The sequence below is a fragment of the Sprattus sprattus genome (genome assembly GCF_963457725.1).
Source record: "Sprattus sprattus genome assembly, chromosome: 19".
Taxonomy (NCBI): Eukaryota; Metazoa; Chordata; class Actinopteri; order Clupeiformes; family Clupeidae; genus Sprattus; species Sprattus sprattus.
Window position 1 is genome coordinate 20153158 of NC_137917.1, and position 22779 is coordinate 20175936.

A 22779-nucleotide genomic window follows, 5' to 3' on the forward strand; every position below is an offset into this window, starting at 1 on the left:
GTGTGTGTGTATAGAAAAAACATGGCCTTCTAAAGGAAGGGGGAGGGGGCTTCATTTGTGTCCATTTAAAGACCTTGTCTGTGATTTTGTCAAAATGTTGATGTTTAAGTTCAACAACCAATCAAGTTACACCATCCCTTCCATGCTCCTGAAGCAGCTCCTGGAGTGTTGATTGGCTGGAATTGTTTATGGCTCAGTTGAAGCCATAATGTTTTTTTTTTTTTTTTAGCGTACTCGCTTGTGAGAATCGAAAATGAGCTCACCAAAGTTGAAGAACGGCCTGGAGGACGCAATCAGGATTTCTGGAGTTTATTGCAGCGTGAAGACCCCCACTCAGATGGTGCTCAGAAAATGGCCTACCTGATTGTAGAATATGTTGGCATTTATAGTCAGGTAGAATACAGGAGGGGAGGGCAGACCACACCCTACAGGTGATGGCAGGAAGGGGAGACAGAGGTACAGAGGATTCACCTGTGGGGGAGTAGGGGAGATACCAGAGGACAAAGGGTGATAGCAGGAGAGAGGCTATCTGGGGGTGAAGGGGTTCACATGCTAATTGTCAGGTCTCAGTGAGACAGACAGATTACACATCCAAGATAGTATGAGTTACAGATACAAATTATACAAAATTACAGTAGAATAGCTATTTTGCTGTTCTATCAGTCTCCAACATGAGCATTTCTATGCTCACATAAGAACCACCATGCAACAACCAAATCAGAACATCAATATGCGGTTTCATCACACTTAACTGAGAGGTAACTATTGCTTTAGAATTACGGGCTTGCCTTGAACCCCTTAAAATGAACCCCTGCAAGGGATCCCACATAACACTGTAGCCTATGGCTCGCACAATGTGCAGATTTTGCTGTCATACCCCTTGTTTTCCTGGTGTGTACTCGGTCGGTTTTTACCCGTGTATTTAAAAATGTTAGAGGGTGAAATACCAAACCCTCGAAAGTGAAAAAAAATAGTAAATGTACAGCTGCCAGGCTTGTGTAGAGATGGTGTTAAATGTATCGGTATGTCACATGATGATCAATTTCTATCACAGATAGACTCCAAATAGGATGTTTTTGGTCGAACAGTGCCACCTAGTGGGTAAATAGGTGCTCTTCGTGTCTAGGGATTTTGGAGGCGTGGTTATGACGTACATCCTTTGGCGGGCTTGCTTGGGAAATTCAAAGCTGTGAACCGTTCGCTTATATAGCTTCCGTCGCAGTGTTTGTGAGGATCATTTTAAGAGCGTCTTTTACATTTTAGGTTAAGTTAAGTAAATCAGCCGAGTTGTGGATGGTGAGTAAACTGTTTTTGATTTCACATTGTTGCTGTGGCATGACTTGAATGTTGGTCTAGTTGATTTCCTGCCGCGTGTGTTTTAAAACCGCAGGAAGAGATGGCTAATGTTAACGTTAGCTAACTGCCTTCTGGCTACTTGCGTTTCTAATGTAACGTTAGCGACAAATGCTGCTAATATAAACGTTACTTATTGAATACACACTGGGAGCTTTTTCGTTTTTCTTGTAGTTAGTTATGTGAAGCAGTTTGTGTTACAAATGGACACATTCACCTGCCGTTTTACTTCAAATGAACTGCGTGCTCAGAGGCTACACTTAAACGGGTCTCCGCTTTTGTTTTGGTTTTGGTTTTCATTCAAGATAACAAGTCCAAACAAATCTAGCTACTTTCCCTGTATAACAAACCACCAACGTTGCCTAACCTACAAATGGAAAAGCTAGTTACTACCTAGACTGCTTGATCGATCACAAGATTACTTCATCTCCATACAGTTTCATAGTAGAAACAAATAGCAACGTTAGCCATAACTACATGCCATTTTTATAGCCAGCTGCGATGTCGTGGGACTTCAATTTACCGGTCAGCGTGGATGACCTCGTCAAGGCGGGTGGTGTGGGCCAGTACGTGGTTCAAGATGTTTTAACTCCAAAAGAGCTGCCCTCTCATCTCAACAGTAAGCATCAACTGACTGAACCTTTCAAATTCACTTTCTGGCCCCTTGGCAAAGTGATGTTCTATTAACCTCATGAACGCGTTGCCTTGTGTCTTTTTTTGAAAACCAGGATTTAAACTTGCTCTGCGCAACCAGGGCCCACTGAGTATCCTCGAGCATTTCGACACAACATACAGCGTGTTACAGTGAGTACTTGTACCTACATCATTTTGTGTATAGTATGTAAAGGGGAAAAGCTGGCTTAGATGAAACATGGAATAAGGTATTAAAACATGCGCTGTTCTGCAGGCACTGGCGAAATCTGGACGTGGCCATGAAGGAGGAAACTTTGGAATTACTTATACAAGGTCAGTTTACCAGACTCTTAGTATTAAGGACCACCACCTTCGTTGTGTAATATAAATATAAAACTAAATGTTCCTTCCCTCTCCCTGCGCCTCTTTGGTAGTGGTCAGAGGTCTGTCGCTGTCCCTCCCCTCCATGCTCGATTCTGGCGCTCTCTCATCCGACGACCGCAAGCTGCAGCTCAACGCTGTTAAGATGGGCGTCTTCCTGCTCTGCAAGTTCACCGAGACCTTGGAGATGGATTCTTACAGGCAGAGTATTGTCACTGCCCCAGTCAAGGTAAACCAGTCCTGTGTGATGCACAACCTTCTTGTATAATGAATGATAGTGGTGTACTTGTGCATGAGCTGATTAGCAGATGCTGTTTGTGCCCAATGATGAGACTAGGCACACTTGAGCTAATTGGCTGAGGGGTCACGAGTCCTGCTCTCTGATTGGTGGGTAATCTTGGCAGGGAAGCGAAGGTTTGCTCCTCTGCTGTAAGGGTCCACCTAAAGAAAACGGGCAGCTACCCTTAATGAGACACTCTCTTTGAGTCGTGAGGGGGTGTCAAGGGAACTGCTTACATTGTGTGTGTGTGTGTGTGTGTGTGTGTGTGTGTGTGTGTGTGTGTGTGTGTGTGTCTCAGTTAGCAGGATTCATGACTCTCTCTGTGACAGCCAATCAGTATTGATTTTGTTCTTTGGTAATCTGAGGGCAATCAGCAATGATGCATATATTTGCATTTGGCTTTCAAAGAGCTGACCTAACATAGGACAAGGTATAAAGGATTGAGCGGAGCAGATGTTTTTATGTACAGGTGTATGTGTGTGTGTGCATGTACTCATCTTTGTGTGTTTGTGTGCCATTGCAGGGTGGTAAGAAGAATAAAGGCGGCGAGGGCCTGATGCAGTGGGAGTCGGAGCGGGAGGTGGTCCTGCAGTGTCTCTCTCAGCTCCTGCAGCTGGACATCCGCTCCCTCTGGAGCCTGTCTCTGGTGGAGGAGGAGTTTGTCAGGTCTGTTCTGCTTATTGCCTGTCTACTCATTAGGGGTGGGAACAGTACTATCACAATATTTTTGCCATGGGACGATGTCATTGGGATTCTTTAAATTTTACGATACAGCTAGTATTGCAATTTGAGTCTGCGATACATTGCGATTTATATCTCCCATATATTGTTTCCTATACTGGGAATAAATATTTTAATGCCTGCCATTGCTTTATGTTTATCATGGGAAAAGAATGAATCAATACAGTGTAGTATCACAATATTTTTTTTTGTCCCATCTCCCTTATTTAGGGATCTTTTACAACTAGTCCTATTAAGAATCCTTATATATTGTGAAATCTTATAACACAATGTTCTTTCCTGTATTATCCTTTCAGATGTTAATTTCTATAGCTTTTTTTTGTGTGTGTTTTTGTGTGTAGCTGCGTGACATGCTGTTGCTATAAGCTTCTGGAGAACCCTACCATCAGCCACGTGAAGAGCAAGCCCACCAGAGACTTAATCATACACATAATTGGGGTCATGATCAAGAAATACAACCACATGCTGGGTCAGTATACAGACATATGCGTCAGGCATTCCGTTAGCCGGTATAGCCGTTTGGTTTTGATTTGTTTTGCCTTGTCAAATTTATATTAAGAAAGATAGTTATAGTGGTGTACCTGTTCAGATGTTGTCCGTGCCCAATGATGAGACCAGGCACACTTGAGCTAATTGGCTGAGGGGTCATGTACTCCTGCTCTCTGATTGGTGGGTAATCTTGGCAGGGAAGCGAAGGTTTGCTCCTCTGCTGTAAGGGTCCACCTAAAGAAAACTGGCAGCTACCCTAAATGAGACACTCTCTCTCTGAGTCGTGAGTGGGAGACAAGGGAACTGCTTACTGTGTGTGTGTGTGTGTGTGTGTGTGTGTGTGTGTGTGTGTGTGTGTGTGTGTGTGTGTGTGTGTGTGTGTGTGTGTGTGTGTGTGTGTGTGTGTGTGTGTGTGTGTCAGTAAGCATGGAATCATGACTCTCTCTGTGACAGCCAATCAGTATTGATTTTGTTCTTTGGTAATCTGAGGGCAATCAGCAATGATCAGAATATTTGCATCTTTAGTAAGATGTTACTGAAACGTCTGCATTACAATTCATTGTTCTGGACACCAGGCTAGAAAAAAAAAACCTTAATGGAAACCCTGATATAAGTGCAGTAAAGTACAGTTACAGATGTCCATTTCGTTACTACAAGTTGAGTCAGTGTCTGGGCAGCCATAATTATTGATGATGATGATGATGATGATAAATAAATGCCTTGTGATTGTGCTCAAGCTCTCTCACTGAATGAATTAATGAATGGCATGGTTTGTGTTCTGCATTCCAGGAGCACGCGTGAAGGTGATCCAGCTCCTGCAGCACTTTGAGCAGCTGGCTGGGGTGTGTGCGCAGGCTGTAGCTACCTGGAGCACTGAGTTTGGAGTTAAAGCCATCGCGGGAGAGATCATGAGGTAGTGTTGAGCTTTTGTCATGAGCTAAGACACTTCTGGCTTCAGCTTAATGCAGATTTACATGCATTAAGGCAGATTTCTCTAGTATCCTGTTGGTATCTCTGCCCTCCCATGGTTGATTCTGGCGTACTCTCGTCAGACGACCGCAAGCTGCCTAATGCAGATGTGTCATGCTGATGCATGTTTCTTTGTCCCAAAGGGAGATTGGTCAGAAGTCCAGTGAGGAGCTGAGCAGAGAGGGCTCTGGAGTGAAGGCCTTCTCCAGCTTCCTGTCGGAGCTCAGTACCCTGGTGCCTGAACTCATGATCCCCAACATCAGTGTCATACTCACACACCTGGAGAAAGAGGTATGCACAGACACACCACCACCACACACACACACACACACACACACACACACACACACACACACACACACACACACACACTTACACTTACAATTGGAGGTCGCAATTCTCATCCAATACACTTAATCAAATTTCAGTTAATTGCTCCCATAGTTCCTCTAGCTGTCTTGTGTGCGCTCGCACTCAGAAAAACCCCAGGGTTCGTCCACAACTACTTTTCCACACAACAACTTTTTGCCAGAATTACAGACTATTTAACTAGAGGTGGGAGAAAAATCGATACGGTGTAGTCTCACAATATATCTCGGCGTGATCACGGTCAAACAAATGTTACGCACCAAGAATGCTACAGAGACTCTGTATCCGAAACGTAATACATGGGACAAATAAATTGCAGTACAAAATATCAGTACTGTATTGTTGCCTTTGTGGCAGTTACCACCCCTAAAATATATTTAACCAATATAGCCATGGAACTGTACTACCCTCACAGATGTGCACAGACCCCTGTCAGTTTTTGTGCCAGTTAAATATTTCCAGGCTAACTTTTTACTGGTTGGCTTTTAGTTGATGTTGCTTACCAGCAGCTCACACTGAACCTTCTCTCTGCAGAGCGCCAGTATGCGCGTGGCTGTGTGTGAGATTCTCGGAGAGGTGCTGGTGCGCATTCTGACCGGAGACCGTCTGGAGGATTCCGCTCGGGCGGACCGTGACCGCTTCCTGGACACGCTGCAGGAGCACATGCATGACGCCCACTCCAACGTGCGCACGCACGTCCTACATGTCTACGCGCGCATCGTCAACAGCAAGGTACTTGTACAGATGCTGTTTGTGCCCAATGATGAGACCAGGCACACTTGAGCTAATTGGCTGAGGGGTCATGTACTCCTGCTCTCTGATTGGTGGGTAATCTTGGCAGGGAAGCGAAGGTTTGCTCCTCTGCTGTAAGGGTCCACCTAAAGAAAACTGGCAGCTACCCTAAATGAGACACTCTCTCTTTGAGTCGTGAGTGGGAGACAAGGGAACTGCTTACATTGTGTGTGTGTGTGTGTGTGTGTGTGTGTGTGTGTGTGTGTGTGTGTCAGTAAGCATGGAATCATGACGCTCTCTGTGACAGCCAATCAGTATTGATTTTGTTCTTTGGTAATCTGAGGGCAATCAGCAATGATCAGAAGCTCGACTACTGGGTATTCTAGTCTTGGCTCATGATATTGCCATGTTGGTTATGCATTGTTTGCCTTATGTCTTCTCCTCAGGCTCTGCCGCTGTGCCGCTACACTGAGGTGATGGAGCTGGCAGTGGGCCGTCTGGGAGACAAGTCCGTCAACGTGTGCAAGAGCGCCATCCAGCTGCTGGCTGCCTTCATTGCACACAACCCCTACAGCGGCAAGGTATACACACCATGCTCACACCATGCAGTTAACTTGGGAGAGAACTGCCTGTGGTCTGATGTCAAACCTTCTACATGTTTAGGCATTTTAAAGTTTGGGGGTGTGATTGGCCCTGTTTGTGGTGTTTTCCTGTTACTGTGCTTTTCATGGTGTTTTTTCTCCTTTCCTTTCTTCTGTGCAGCTCAGCAGTGCAGACCTGAAGAAGCCCTTGGAGAAAGAAACTGCCAAGCTGAAAGAGATGAAGGACAAGATGGCGGAGAAGTCGCCAGGTAAGGCCGCTCCTTCATCTGTTTTCATACTCCTTGTATGGAGTGTTTATTTTTCCCGGTGATGACACCAAGGCGAATACGAGCTCTTTGAATCAGGGACTGGGCTCTCCTGCACTCATGTTGGCTGGTAATCTTGGCAGAGCAGTGGAGTTTTGCTGCTCTGCTGTAAGGGCCTGCCTACATCAGATCCAGTCCTGCTCTAAACACCTTCCTGTAAAGAGATACGGAGGAGGAGACAGGGTGGGACTTATATTGTGTGTGCATGTGCGTGCGTGAGTTTGTGTGTGTGTGTGCAGGTTGAGACTCGGTTTTCTGTGGAATTCATTGAGCTATGAGCTTTCCTTAATCTGAGGGAGATGACTTCTCATTAAAGCACACCAGTGTTACAGATTAGACACTTACAGATTTGTGTGTGTGTTTGTGTGTGCGCGCAGTTGCTGTGATCTCGGCTGCTGAATTGTGGTCTGCGATGGAGCCAGAGCTTCTACAGACGGCCAGAGCCCACCTGGAACCCGACAGTGAGGAAGAGGAGGAGTGGGATGAAGGAGAGCAGGAGGTCACTGGAGAAGATGAGGGCAGCGACCGAGACACTGCCATCCAAATTGCCCAGCTCCTCAGAGACAACAAGTATAGGTAAGCACACTGTGTCCATCATGAGATGTTTACCCAAACAACACTACAGGCATAAATGGTAAGACACACATTTAAAAATGTTCCCCCCAGAACAGTCCTGTAGATTTATATCTCAAGCAACAGTGCCCAGTGACGTGCGGTGAAGTCAGTACGAGGGTAGGCACTGAGTTATGAAAGCCAGATTACCTTATTTATTGTTTAGGCTAATAGGCTACGTCACAACAGTAGGTACAAGTGTGGCACACAGGCACGGTCGATCGATATATAAAAAAAAAATCCAATCACGATAACATATCGTACTCTCAGTCTCGCACACGCATGCACACACCAGTTAATGTCCATCATCAGAATGCAACCATCTTTATCCGCACAGCGGCCAATTATGTATGTCAGTCAGCAGCAATGAGAACACACACTGCTCAATTGAATATGAAAGCAAATGGCTTGCAGTCGGCATTAATTCAACCCCACACTTATCATTTCAAAATTAAGCTCAAAATAGTTTCTAACTCACCTGACTAGCACAGCCACAATGCCAATCTTTTTTGTCATACCAGTCCGTTTGAAACGACAATTTTTGGTCCCTTTTTCTGCAGAAGTTCATTTAGTGTTGGAATAGGCATCCCTCTTGCTAGTTACTCCTTTTTTTCTATTAAAGTCGAGTTTAGAGAAATGTCTAAGTTCCACAATATCGGTAGATACCGCTGTTGTCATTTTTACTTTGATTTTCGCGGGGATTACGCTTAGCTGGTGTAATGACGTCAGCTGCGCAAATGTCCAGTAATATCTCAATTTTAATTGGTCCATGTTTGATACGTAACGTAGATGATTACTGGCATAACATATTTACGTGCAGTAGAGTTGTGCCTTTCGACGTACATATTAAAGAATACAGAATCTAAGTGCGCATGCGCGACATGACTTTTTCGTTGCCGTTCAAAATGAATGGACAGTAAAGGCACTGCTTATTCTACCGTTTTTTTGTATTTGTTTATGCGTAACTGATACTATTGTCATCGTAACGTATAAACAATTGGAATAACGTATGTATTGCATATATAAATCACAAGAATACTCGATACAAATACAAGTTTATTAAATAAAATGATTTAATAAACATTTTTACGTTTGAATTTTGTCAGGGTAGGCAGTGCCTACCTTGCCTACCCTGACTGCACGTCACTGACAGTGCCTTCCCCATGAAGATGTTAATACTGACCATTAAGAGAGGAATAAATAGGTATGGTGGCAGTGTGGAGCTTGTCCCTTGCAGAGTGTCGTTGCCATATTTCATATTGCTTGTAATCTTGTATTGCAGGCAGGCAGTGCGTGCGTGTATTCAGGCCCACGGCCGGTTCCCAGAGTCCAAGTTCTTCTCTGGACTCTCCAACCTGAACACCCAGGCAGTGATGGATGCCCTGGGCCACCTGTTTAAAGGTGAGTGGAGACACTTGTAAATGTACACCTTGGCGGTGGTCTTTTTTACATGCCTTAAGTCCACAATACCACAGTGTTGCCTCCAGATGTTAAACTAGTGCTGAAGTCACTGGCCCTTCAAATCTAATGTCTGTAGTCATGTGTATTGTGTAGACAGTCATCCCTTCCTCCTGTCTGTGCAGGGTCAGAGGATGAGGATGAACATGAGCAGCCCCAGGACGTGGCCCAGCTGCCTCCTCCCCCCTCCTCCTCTGAGGAGAGCCAGGCGGAGGGCGCGGCGGGGGCCAAGGAGGGGGTGGACGAGGGCGAGCTGAAGAAGCAGGAGATGCTGGTGCAGTACCTGAGGGACACGGAGGGCTTCGCCCTGCAGGTGGAGAGGGCCATCGCCATCATCAACAACATGCTCTACTGGAAGACCACCACAGGTGAGCGGGGGGGGTCCAGCTGGGATGGGATGGGAAGTTTTAACACCCGAGGATGGGGGATGCCAGGTGCATTGCTTTTTTCACCTAGTCTTTCCATCAGCTGATATCCGGTCTGATTCTCCTGGAAATTTGCTTTCAAAAAGTGCTTTGCTGAAGTGCTTGGTTCTGATGTTTGAAAAATGGTCTGTGCAAGAGGAAGGGTTTGATGGTTTGTGTGTGCTCTCCGTGTAAGACGAGTAAAAACCCAAACCCTTCTCTTGTGTGTCCCAGTGGTTCAAGAGGCCATGCAGTTCTGTGTGACTGCGTACGAGTTCAGCGTTGCCAACTCGCTGTCGGGTGTGAGGAAGATGCTGCCGCTGGTCTGGTCCACGGACGCCTCGGTGAAGGAAGCAGTGGTGCAGGCCTACAGGCGCCTCTACCTCAATCCTCAGGGAGACAACACCAGGTAACAGTTCAGTTCTGTGTTGATAGATGGACGCACACACGAACACGCTCGCACACACGCAGCACGCACGCACTCACAAAGCAAAGGGATGAGTCACACTCACACAGGGTTTGTAGTGGTAAGTCTTGGGAGACATTGTCAAGAGTGTTAATGAACATTTGTGTCTACTGCTACTGCAATGCCAGCCTTTCTGGTGAGCCAGCATGTACGATCCAAAGCCAAGTGGGAGAAATATTCATAAAAAGGCTAAAGAAACTGAAAATGATATATCTAGTGCTTGTTACCCGGTGATGACACCAAGGCGAATACGAGCTCTCTGAAACGGGGACTGGGCTCTCCTGCACTCACGTTGGCCGGTAATCTTGGCAGAGCGGTGGAATTTTGCTGCTCTGCTGTAAGGGCTTGCCTACATCAGATCCAGTCCTGCTCTAAACACCTTCCTGTGAAGAGATACGGAGGAGGAGACAGGGTGGGACTTATATTGTGTGTGTGTGTGTGTGCGTGCGTGCGTGCGTGTGTGTCTGCGTGCGTTTGTGTGTGTGTGTGTGCAGGATGAGACTCAGTTTTCTGTGGAATTCATTGAGCTATGAGCTTTCCTTAATCTGAGGGTAACTACTCTGAGAATCCTTTCGCCAGTTTCAACACACACACACACACACACACACACACACGCATATCTTTGTGACTTCACAAATCGTTCCAAGATGACAGAATATGGTTGTAACCAAAGTGCTTCTCTTTTAACTACCTCACTTTTCTCTGCTGTTCTCCCCATCACATGAGTTAACTAACAGACACTTGGGCCATTTTGTCCTGTTTTTTCTTTTATGATTTTATGAAAGGTATTTGACTTCTGAAAAGCAATTATGATAATGCACAAGGGTTATATAAGGGTCTAACTGCTTAGCCCCTCTATGCCTGTGGTGATGATGGGGGGGAAACCTCTGCTCCAACCCCGGAGGAAGTCAAGAGTAAATCCAATGATAATTATTGTGCAGTGATTTCTCCCAGCCCTTTCCTCTTAAATGGCTGTTTAATTGTTGGTGGCACACAAATTGCCCAGCATCACAAAGAATTGAGTCACAGAATGGAAAAACTCTCAGTTAAACATGACTGTTGCAGACATGGGTAATTTATGCATGGATTTGTATTACTATTATTAGTAGTATTATTATTTTGAACCATTAAATGCTAATAGGCTGGGAATCATAAGTATGAGCATTTTTGGTTTAATATCTATGCTTTGCACATGTCCGATGAAATGATCTCCATATTGGCCTGGTTTTGTAGGATGAGCACCTGTTCGGACGGTGAACTCATCCTGGTGGTTCGGCACTTACCTGGTGTTTGGGATGGTCAGTCAATGGTAGCGTCAGCTTAGGTTATAGGACAATGTTGCAAAAACATCTTCGTGACCGACTGATGTTGTTCTTCCTCCCTAACCTCTCCTGCCCTGTCTTTATTTACCCATCCTCCCACTACTGTCTCTCAGGGCCAAAGCGCAGACGCTGGTGGACAGCCTGTCCGAGCTGATGGTGGACGCCTCGCTTGGAACCATCCAGTGTCTGGAGGAGATTGTGAGTAGAGGCCGCATGTTCATAGTTGCAGGAAGCAATTTCTTGTATTGGGGGAGGGAAGAGGGGTGGATAAGAACTTGCCACTGTCTCATTTGTTTAGCAGTTTGATCGTGTACTTCATTTGTTAAAGCATCAGGTGCCAAACTACTAGACATGCCACAAACGGCCAACTGCTGTCTTAATTTGATGGACAAGCCTAGAAAATCAATATGGATTAACACCCCCTCAAATTGGCCAACAGCTTTTTTTTTTTAATTTAATTTCTTTTTCTGTCTTCTCCCCACTCCACAGGTGCAGGAGTTCTTCGGCAGTGAGACTGCTCTGCAGGTGTCTGTGGTGCAGGCGCTGTGGGAGAGGTTCTCCGGCAAGCGGGAGACCACGGCCCTGCACAGGCGCGCTGCCGTCCTGCTGCTGGGTATGGCTGCACGGTGAGGACACCAGTGTTACTAGTCCCCCCCCCCCCCCCCCCCCCGCTCGAACATTAAAGCAAAAAGAAGCCCATTTTAGTCAAAGGTGGTGGTTCCCTCTCCTCCTCTCGTTGCGTGGTACTTTTTTTCAAAGAAGCGCTAATTCACTGCTTACTTCACTTTAAAGACGTGCCTTCATGAAGAAAGGCCCCTATTTTCAACTAGGATGCATAAAGAGAGGTGCTGGCTTTGTGCGCACCAGTAGATATGGAGACTCGTTTTTCCGGAGAATTCCATTAGCAATGAACTGCAAGTTCAGTGCCTCGGGTTCGCAAAGGGCTTGGCGCACGAAACAAATAATTTTTTCATGACCTTCACTGCCCTGTAAGAATGCTCAGCCAACACAGATTGCAATCCTATGGGAGCTTTTATGTTTACGAAAACAAGAGAGGGCGGGAGAGATGGAGAAGGAAGGAAAGACAGATGTCAGCCTGTTGGCAGCATCTTGCTCTGCCTCCCATGGCCCTGTTCACAGCGTTTTGAAAACACACGGCTTAAGGGAACCACCCACGGCCTCATGAATATTGGTGCGTGGTTAAAACCAATATAAAGGATATGAGCTGCACTGCTCCTTTTGGCTGCAGCGTTAGTCAGATCACACACACACCCCTCTCTCACACACACACACACACACACACATACCCCTCACACACACACACATGGTTTTTAATAAGGTGGTGCCACAATTTTGTTTTAATTGCATGTTTTGGTTAGGTATTTATAGCGATTTTACAATGCTCTTTTTTTTTTTTGCTAATAAATCACCGCAGTTGCTGATATGGCATTAAGGCCCCAATATATGTACTTACATGGTTATATTTGTCAAGACTGTCAACATGATGTGTGTGTGTGTGTGTGTGTGTGTGTGTGTGTGTGCGCACACTAGGGCGGAGAGAGAGGTGGTCCTCAGTAACCTGGACACACTCTGCTCAGTGGCTCTGGGGGAGTCTGTAACGGAGGATTACCTGCTGGCCAGAGACACGGTCATCACCATCTGCAACATCACCGATCAGATTAGGGTATGCACACTTTGCACGCTTTTCTGCATTTCTGCTATGTTGGCCCTTTTCAATGTGTGTAGTACATTTAACCCAGGATGGAGAAATTCATTCAAACAGAAGTGTGTTGGTGGCTAACAGTACATTTGTATTTAGACCTATACATGAAACGGTAGCAAGTCAGTGCAAGTGACGTAACTGAGTGCATGTAAACCTGTTTCAGCTGTCCAAAGGAGCCCCTTTCAGGCTGCCTCAGGATCACCAGCTCTTCAGCTGCCTCACCCAGGCCATCGCTGATGGTATATAGAAACACATATACACACACCCACCCATGCACGTACACACACACCACCTTTGTGGTACCCACCATAATTCCTTGAATGCAGTTCTAGTTATGTTTGCTCACATTACTCATTTTGCATGGCATAATGGTGGATGTAGTTCTTAACTCTCTTGTTTTCTTGTTTAGGGGTTGTGCAGTCCGACCCCTACTGGCAGACCTTCATGGAGCAGGCCGTGCGTCTCATCTACTTCCTGGCCGAGTCACCTGACCAGCTGTGTGGCCACCTTCTCCAGCGCTGCGCTCGCCTGCTATTGGAGCAGGCCACTGAGGCTGGACCAATGAGCCAATCAGACGATACAGTTGTTGCCCAATCACAGATGGAGGAGACTCTCCAATCACAGGGCTCCTCTCAGGACCTGAAGGAACCGGGAGAACAAGGTGATCAGACCCTCTAGTTATTGAGCATGACCTCATCAGTTAACAACAAGTATGTGTCTTCTGGCAATTGAGGTCTCATGAAATTGGATCAGGCATACAGTAGGTGTTCGTGTGTTAAAGTTAGCTGGCAAAAGTTGTTGCATTCGTGTATTTTCAGATCTTACAGGGCTTTACAGTAGCACTGGGTCAAATAAGTGCATGTAGAAAATCATAAAGCCCTCAGAATGTGGATGCATCTCTAAGCTCTTGTTTATCCCCTGCCTGTATCTCCCCCCCCCTCCTCCATCCTCTCCCTGTGCAGTGAGCTGTGTGTCTCTGGCCCAGCTGCTGGCTCTGTGTGGGAGCGTGACCTTCTGGCAGGTGTCTCACCTGGAGCGCAGCGTGAGCGCCGAGCTCCGCAGGAGGAGAGGAGAGAGGGAGGAGAAGGAGGAGAAGGGACCCTCCAGCAAGTCTAAGGTCAGTGCCCCTAGTGGCCGAAAATAGTCATCCTTTCAGAGTTCCTGCAGTACGCACGTGAGGTGGCTGAACGTGGGTGACCCTGGTTGAGCTTTTATAAACGCAAACTGTTAAGTTTGCTATGTGTAATAGTTGCAGATGTACGGACAAGTTTGCAATTTGTTGTCCGTTATTGAATATGTCAATGCAGAGAACATAGACCCGTATGGGCATTCGTGATCATTTAGACAGCTTATTTTGGCAACAATCCTGCCTGTAGTTTTCATGGCTTCTCATTGGTTGACCCCACAGCAAGACGCCAATGACAGTGTGGAGGAGGAGCTTGGCTTGGTTGGCGCCTCGGCGGAAGACACTGAGGCCGAGCTGATCCGCAAGATCTGTGAGTCGGAGCTGCTGGCAGGTAAGCGTGGCTCCCCAATGTAAAGTGTGTGGTGTCCTGCTAATGAGACATCACACCACTGATTTCACAGAGTTTACCCTTCCAAAGTCAAGCATGCTCCAAGGGCCACTCAAAGGCGATTCACTTTATGACTTTATTAATATATAGCTTTATTACTCCTCTTAATTGTCTGACCCAGTGGGCAATGACAATGGCGGTACGAAACACAAAGGAATGTTGTTACACCGAATGGCTGTACCAGTTTGATAATGGAGCACTATCTAATCTCCTGTCTCTGTCTCTCTCTCTCTCGCTCTCTCTTTCTCTCTCTCAGAGGAGAATCTGCTGTGTGTGTTTGTGCCACTGCTGGTGAGGGTGTGCAGCTCACCGGGCCGTTACTCCCATCCTCAGCTCACCGCTGCAGCCTGCCTCGCTCTCTCCCAGTACATGATGATCAGGTAACCATGACAACACCGTGCCTACAGGAGAGCTCTGCAAGCTGCCTTTAGTGGTGATTGAGATAAAAAACATAATAATTCCATTACAAGCTAGGTCCCCGAGAATGTTCAACTTCAAAAGACGTTTAATGTTTTCCCTTGTGTTAATAAAGTGTGTGTGTTTGTGCGTGTGTGTGTGTGTGTGTGTGTGTGTGTGTGTGTGTGTGTGTGCGTGCAGCCCTGCTGCTTGTAAGGAGCACATCCGTCTCCTCTTCACCATCCTGGAGAAATCCCCCCTACCCATTATCAGGTCCAACACAATCGTTGCCCTCGGCGACCTCACTGTGCGCTTCCCAAACATTCTGGAACCCTGGACTCCCAACCTCTATGCCAGGTGAGGATTCCCAACCTCTATGCTAGGTTATGAGACAACAACACCCATAATTATCCACAAATTGTAGTCAAACTTTCCTGCATAAAAGTAGGGGTGTGCATATTAAGCATTTTTGATATTTGAAAATTAATGTTTTTTGGTTGTTGGTGGCTGGATAATGTATCTGGGGAAGGAAGTGCAACCTTTTCGTGTGTGTACACTGGCATGATACCTATAGGAGTGGGTAATTGAGATTGGTGTTGATGACCTCAGACATCCTTAAAACGTGTTGGCTGACTTGTAGTACCTGATCGCTCCTAATCAACACTCAACTTCACCAATGTACTTTTTATTATTATTATTATAATTATAATATATATTTTATATAGCACACTTTAACAAAGAAGTCTCAAGGTACTTATGACTGAGGGGGAGGCCTTTCCCATGTCTACAGAAAACTGAGTAGAGTAGTGAGGTAGCTCCACGTTAATGCCCATGGTTTTAAAAGGAGACTGTGGCTGAACAGCTGTCCATATACTTTCAATGCGGACAGCACATCATGCTTGCGAAACTCTTTGGTGTCTTACCTGTTCCCTATGTCCAGCAGAGGGCAGTATCTTTTATCTTCATATATGGATGAACATCATTTTGTGATTATGCAACCTTTTGGACGGTTACATTAAAATGCCCAGATGTTGGTTAGAATGGGCAGTTTAACATGGTTACGGTTCCTATTGGAGACACTCCAGTTAACTGCTGTAGTATTTGGTACACAGAAGAGATTAACCTAGAAGGCAATGGTATTGAGCTTTCCTCTCCACTGACCAAAAAAAAGGCCTCTCAGGCTGCGCACCTTAACTTTTCCTCTCCGCAAGACACAGCCCCGTTTCCTTGACAACACGCTCACCACACAAATCCTCTCTGAAGCGCCCCGACCCCCCCCCCCCACCATCAAAGACAAAAAAAAAAACCTCCACACATCCCCCCCTCTGGGCCACCCATTCTTCTCTCCGCCAACGTGGCCGTAAAGCTATCCTCTCTACCAGCCCCTTCTTTAATGGCAGAAACCAATTGTGTGCATAACAATGATGGCTGATTATAGTTTCCATTGCTGCTGGTGATTTGCTCCTGGGGGGCCACAGGGCAGCGGTAGGGGTCCCTGATGGGCCTGATTGTGCTGCTTTTGTGGAGGAATAATTACCCATGCCGGCTGCCCCCCTGGCCTGAACAGCGGTGTCCGTATTACCCTCTGCGTGGCCGTCTTTCTGATCGCTAACCCCAGTGGGAGGCGGGTGGGTTTTGCCCACTGGCTCTTAACACGTGTACACCCACACTTCCACCCTTACATGGAGACTAGAAGCACACACACATACACTATGATGATTATTGAGTGATGTTCATAATATAGATTATGGAGTGATCCTTGAAATATTGCAGTAAGGCATTAATCAATATGACCATCACAGCCTGGGGGGAGATCCTGTAGCATATTACGTAATGCTTTTGAAACATTTTAGTTAATTATAATCTGCTGTCATATTGTCTCCTCCAGCTCTGTTTCATTGTGTATTTTGAATTTTAAAAACTTGTGTTGTGGTGTTGCTGTGTGTCTCACGACTTGTCTTGTCTGCCGCAGGTTGAGTGACGAGAACGCCTCGGTCAGGCTGACGGCCATCACCGTCCTCACGCAGCTGGTGCTGAAGGACGTCATGAAGGTCAAAGGTCAGGTGAGCGAGGTGGCCGTGCTGCTGCTGGACCCGGAGCCCCACATCGCCAGCCTGGCCATCAACTTCTTCAACGAGCTCTCCAACAAGGTAGGCACCCCAGACCCCCCCCCCCCCAACATGGTACGCACCCCACACCGCCCGACAAGGTAGGCACCCCAGACCACTGCCTGGCTCCGCATTCTGACTAACCTGATGGCATTTCACATTTACACGTATTCTTTCAGCAAATGCATAGATAATACATGTCTCATCAGTTTCCGTATCAGTCAGTCAGTATGTAGATCAAGACTGACGTTGACGATGTGTAAGGGGGCCATGCGATCACCTCAGAGCCGTTATTGTCAGTTGTTGGCATCACTGCTGTTGTTATGCTACATTTAAACGATGAGGTCACCTCCAGAATATGCACTATCCATACCAGAGCAAGTGGGCTCTGCCTCCCGGCCAGCAGGAAGTCGTTATGGTCCGATTAGATCAGGACGTACATGGCATGATCTGAATTCTTTCGTCTTTCCCCTAACAAAAACGTAATCAATATTGTCTTATCCGAGACTATTCCGTTCAATTTGATTTACATAGTGTAAAGGCATTGGGCAGCACTATTACAACTACTATTGTATGTTCTGTATTTTCTTTTAATTGTTGGTTAGTTTTCCTTTTTATGATATGATGTGACATCTCAGTGGAGTGATGGGTATGATTTCTTTCCCTCTGTCATCTCCAGGACAACGCCATCTACAACCTGCTGCCCGACATCATCAGCCGTCTGTCTGACCCAGAGAGGGCTATGAAGGAGGAGGACTTCAACACCATCATGAAGTCAGTCACTCACCCACTCAGTGTGTCCCCAAAATCATCTGTCTGTCTGTGTACATCTGTTTGTGTGTCTGTGTACATCTGTTTGTGTTTAGATCTGCTCTGGGCTGGAGACTTTTTGGGCTGGAGACTACATTTCTGCATAATTTTGTTAATTAGTGCACTTTGCATTTCATTTCAATATATAAATCGCCTTTTTTTTTCTTCCTCCCTCTCTCTCTGCTCAGGCAACTGTTCTCTTACATAACCAAGGAGAAGCAGACGGAGAGCCTGGTGGAGAAACTCTGTCAGCGCTTCAGAACGGCAAAGTTAGTTAAAACCCACCTCTCTTCCTGTCCGTCGCTTCTCCATTCCTTCGTCTCTCCACCCACACTTCTCATTCTTCTGCTCCTTAATTCATGGCTGTGTGTCTGTCTGTGTGTGTGTGGTCGTGACTGTTGAATCCTTGCGCTGCTGAGAATTTGGTTAGAAAAACTACATCTCCCATGATCCCCACCCACCCCCCCCCCTGCAGTGAGTGTTGGCCTCTTGAGGTCCAGGATTACTGGAAATCATGCAGCCCATCTGTATGAGGAGCACAGTTATGGCTCAGAGCCACACACACCGACTCAAACACTTGGCAAGAAACACTAGAATTGGGACAACTACTAATCCATATACCGCAAGGTCCATAGACTTTTTCTTGTATTTCAAGTCTTGATTTACTACTGCTAGGGACAACAACCATGAGTACTAGCTACTGACGGTACATGAAGTGCCTGTGCTACTCTTTGTTATAGGAACAATAGCTTTGAGCTATTCAACATGTGCTCCTTTTGAAGTCAGTGGGCCATTATGTTTCCCCCTTATCAAACACAGCAGAGACCACACTCTTCTCTTTGTCTCTGTCGTTCAGACGCCATGCGGATGTTAACCTTTGACCCCTCTGCCCTTTGTGTGTGTCAGGACTGAGCGGCAGTGGGCGGACCTGGCCGTGTCCCTCTCCCTGCTCTCCATGTGTGAGCGGGGCTTCAAGCGGCTGCAGGAGTGCTGGGAGTGCTACAGCGACAAGCTCACTGAGGCCGGCGTCTACCAGCCCCTCCTGTCCATCACTGCCAAGCTGCGTCGAGGAGCCAAACCCCTGTTCAAGGTGACGCATCCACACACACACACACACACACACACACACACACACGCTAGATCACTCCGCAGTGGACCACATATAGGCAGAGCCCCTGCGGTTCACACACATCCTAACTTATGATGACATGCTTTTGAAACGGCAAATAGCTCAAAGGTTCATATGTTGATGCACAATCAGTGGCGGTGCTGGAGGAGACGAGGTGACAAAGTTGAAAACATTATTTTATGGATGTATAGGTTGTTTTTTCAGAAGACCCTCAAGGCCTGACTCCTGTCACCTTCTGTAATCCTGTCACTAATGTTAATAGGCAGTGGCGTTCGCAGGATGTCACCCTGGCAACTAAATTCAACATGAATAGATAACATCCAAAACCTACCCTTTGCCATTGTGTAGGCTACAAGCTCAACTTCGTGACACGGTTGCTCTTAAGACTAAAATATTCTAATTTGATGCCATTAAAAACTGTCCAGCTGTTCTGCTTAGCAACCATAGACCTGATAAGAAGCTAGTTTAGTTTCTACTGTCGTACACAGTGGTTAAATTGGGCCGGGGCTGTCCGGGGCGGAGCCCCGGCACATCAGCTGCCGGGTCTGGAGTTCTGCAAAGCAGATCTGCTGCGCAGCAGCTCCAGTCGATTTTGGCAGTCTGCCTAGTCCATTCACGAGCAATGTTGTCCTACTCTTTTACAACTTTTCCATTGCAAATCTATGTTGTTTTAAAACACAAATCTAAATAATGGTAGGGAAAGGCTGGCCTAGACATCTGGAGCAAGTTTGAGAAGTAGGCAAGTCGCGCACGAAACTTGTGCAGCAGCTCCTCCGCGATCAGACAACACAACATAAATCGGTCATCATCAGACATATCGTAGTAGACAGGTGAATGGCGAGGTAAGAGAAACAAAATTAAAGGTGCACGGTATTTTGAAAGAGGCCGATCATCACCAATAGGCTAATGCCTGCTACTGGTGTGTCAACTCGCAAGCGCTAGTTAAAAGAACAATGCTGCTAATTCTAAATTATTTAGCAAGTAGTCTATGCGATCTCCGAATCATATTTCTCATTCCTAGCTGGATGAATTTCTATGAATCAGCTCTTAATGTGACCTCATCAAACACACTCAAAATCTACAGAGTACATATTAAGTAACATAAAAAATGCTGGAGTTGTTGGCTGCTTGCTTCACTGCTTGTGGATGGTTGCTCATCATCTGAATCTTCCTCCTGGCTATGCATTGGTCCTTGAACATACACTACTCACAAAAAGCTAGGGATATCTGGCTTTTGGGTGAGTAGTGTATTTTAGCATTGACCCTGTGAATATTTTTTTTAAATAAAAAAAAATGTGATTAGAGAAAAGTAACCTACTAACAAATACTTTCCATTTCCCACCACTTGTTTGTCATGTCATCCATTCATATGGATGTGAATCTATCAATACTAATACAACTTTAACGGTGATGTGTTTTTTTTTTTTTTTTTTTTAATTTGGCAACTTATTTACTGCATAATCCACGAAAGATTTGTGAAATTTGCCCCTCCGGATCAGAGCCCCCCCACATAGAAAATCCCAATTTAACCCCTGGTCGTACATAGTAGTTATTAAAAAGAACCTTCTCTGTGGAGTTGGTGCTCTTTGCCTACTTATGGATCCTAACCTGTGTGTGTGTGTGTTTGTCTCTGTGTGTGTGTGTGTTTGTCTCTGTGTGTGTGTGTGTGTGTGTGTGTGTGTACAGGCTCAGGTGGAGGAGTTTGAGAAGAAGCTGACGGCGGTCCACACCAAAGGTCTGGAGAACGTAGAGAACGAGGAGCTTGAGGCTCAGAGTGAAGAGCAAAGCCAGACGCAGCTGGCCAAAACCCCAGCACCCCCACGCAGCACTCGCAAGACCAGAGGTACACACCCACCTACACACACACACACCCACACCCACCTGCGCGCACACACACACACACACACATCCATGAACAATGCTCACATTGCCACAAGTACGGCCAGCAGAGCTGCAGTTGCACAGGCCCACCAGATGCTAATGAGAACACATTTGTTTCCTTGAGTAAACACAAGTCCTGCTAACACATCTTTCCTCATTTTCCTCACGCCTTTGACATGGCATCTCTGTCTGTTTTAATCACTCACCCTTTCTTTACCACTATCATCGTCTCACAGGTCGGGTTAAATCCACTATTCCGGAGGAAAGTGACCTTGTGACCCCTAAACAAAAGACAGGCCGACGCCCTCGTAAGGTCATCGTCTTCAGCAGCGATGAGGAAGAGGAGGGTGAGATGACGATGCTTTAGAAGCACCCATCACAGCTGGGTGCAATTCCAGTTTTTTTGTTTTAGTTTTTTAAATGTGATGTCTTCATGTATTTGTCCTTGTTTATTTTTCTGCAGATGCTGTTATGGAGGAAAGTGAGACTCCCAAAGTGACCACGCCCATCGCCCGGTCCTCGCGACGCACTCGTCTGCGTCACTGAGCCTCGTCTTCATCCTGCCTTTTTATAATGGCTAATTTTTAATGTTAATATTGGCATCAGAAGTCCGAGCAGCAAAGCTGCTGGAACTCTGTTATTTTTTACTGTGATAGTTTTAATTTTATTTTTTAAAGACATCTTTCTTGTGTAACTAATGATTTACATATTAAGAGAACTTTTATCACAATTGTCCTGTCTGTATTGGTTTGTTTGTTTTGTAGTTTTCTTTACCCTTTAGGGAAATTATTTGCAATGTGATATCTGGGGGGGAAAAACGCAGGAAACCATAAATAAATAAATAAATAGCCAGCATCCCAAGCAGCCTGCACCTCTGGATGCTGTGAGTGATCTTTGCCGGTCCACTGCAGGACTCAATGGTCATGTTTGGCCTCAGGTACAGCTAGGGAGCCCAGCGGTCTGCAACCACCAGTGACCTTTACCCTCATTTATATGTGTCCTCAACTCTCATGTGTGTTGACCTTTTTGTCTGTCTTCATTTTCATGTTCACATTTTGAACTGGTGGTTTAACAGATGCACTTCAAATAAATCTGAATTAACTTTTTACAAATCTGTTTTCTTTCTTGCGTCCTTTTTTGACTAAATCACTGTTTCTTCAGCTTTATCCTTCATTATCCCTCTCCCCTTGCTCCAAGACTATAGACGGTTTTGTGTGTGTTATGTGCTTGTCTATGTCCTCTTGTGGGCTCATTACAAATGAGTTGTAGGTTCACACTCCGTGTGTGAGTGTGTTTGCCCAGTTGTGTGTACAGTGTGGTGAAGTCATGCTGCTTTGGCAGGCCTTGTTACATCCCTCTCTCGCTCGCCTCGTAATCTCTCTGCCAGAGTGAAGTGAAAGATGAAGTTGAGTTTGGTGTTTTGTTTTCGAGCGGAGCGGAATGTGCTGTGAGTTTATTGGGCCAGGTTGCTCCTTGAGGGATACCCTCCATAAGGCGGAGTTGGCCTGTAAGCACGGCAGAGTTGAACATCAATTCTGCTACTTTTACCAGTGTGGCCAAGGAACACTATCTTTAGATGGATCTTAACTTTTGACCTGACCTGCCAGATCTAACTGGGCTGGAACGCCCTCCAGCCCTCTCCATGGACACACACACACACACAGCTCGATCAGCCTTCATCTGCTGCGCTTTCACTGCCTTAGTTTTCCTACAATCATCCTTCAATCCTCAGACCCCCACACACACCCACCACTCACTCTACCCTGCTTTTACAGATGCCCTAACTCTTCTCTCTCACACACACACACACACATCCCCCTCTCCTCCTCCTCGCTTGCTCCGAGTGACACAGCATTATAGCCGTAGCCTGACTTCACCTCCTTTCATCCCGCTGTTTTTCTCGCCCACTTGTCCTCCCACACCTTCCCTCTCACTCGCTGCAAGTTCTCTTTTAAAAAGGAACAAAAAAATTGCAGTGGAGGGAGCACCATGGAGGCCAATTACTCCCCCTCCCCAGCCCTTCACTCCTGTCTCCACTCCTC

At 46.2% G+C, this 22779-nt stretch overlaps 1 protein-coding gene across 1 annotated transcript; it reads left to right on the top strand.

Annotated features, from left to right (window-relative positions):
- Positions 1 to 1851: 1851 nt before the first annotated feature.
- On the top strand, positions 1852 to 21283 carry ncapd2 (non-SMC condensin I complex, subunit D2; the record flags this gene model as incomplete). The annotated part of the gene is made up of 31 exons (XM_080858661.1): positions 1852 to 1972; positions 2082 to 2157; positions 2261 to 2319; positions 2421 to 2596; positions 3171 to 3313; positions 3730 to 3857; positions 4667 to 4790; positions 4990 to 5137; positions 5750 to 5947; positions 6394 to 6528; positions 6710 to 6797; positions 7232 to 7430; positions 8749 to 8867; positions 9050 to 9292; positions 9563 to 9737; positions 11230 to 11314; positions 11606 to 11742; positions 12668 to 12800; positions 13003 to 13078; positions 13249 to 13500; positions 13802 to 13956; positions 14248 to 14356; positions 14670 to 14793; positions 15011 to 15166; positions 16782 to 16959; positions 17597 to 17691; positions 17916 to 17996; positions 18634 to 18817; positions 20543 to 20699; positions 20974 to 21084; positions 21201 to 21283. The coding sequence occupies exons 1-31, from the start codon at positions 1855 to 1857 to the stop codon at positions 21281 to 21283; spliced, it is 4245 nt and encodes a 1414-aa protein (XP_080714787.1). The 5' UTR covers positions 1852 to 1854.
- Between the last annotated feature and the right edge of the window lie 1496 nt (positions 21284 to 22779).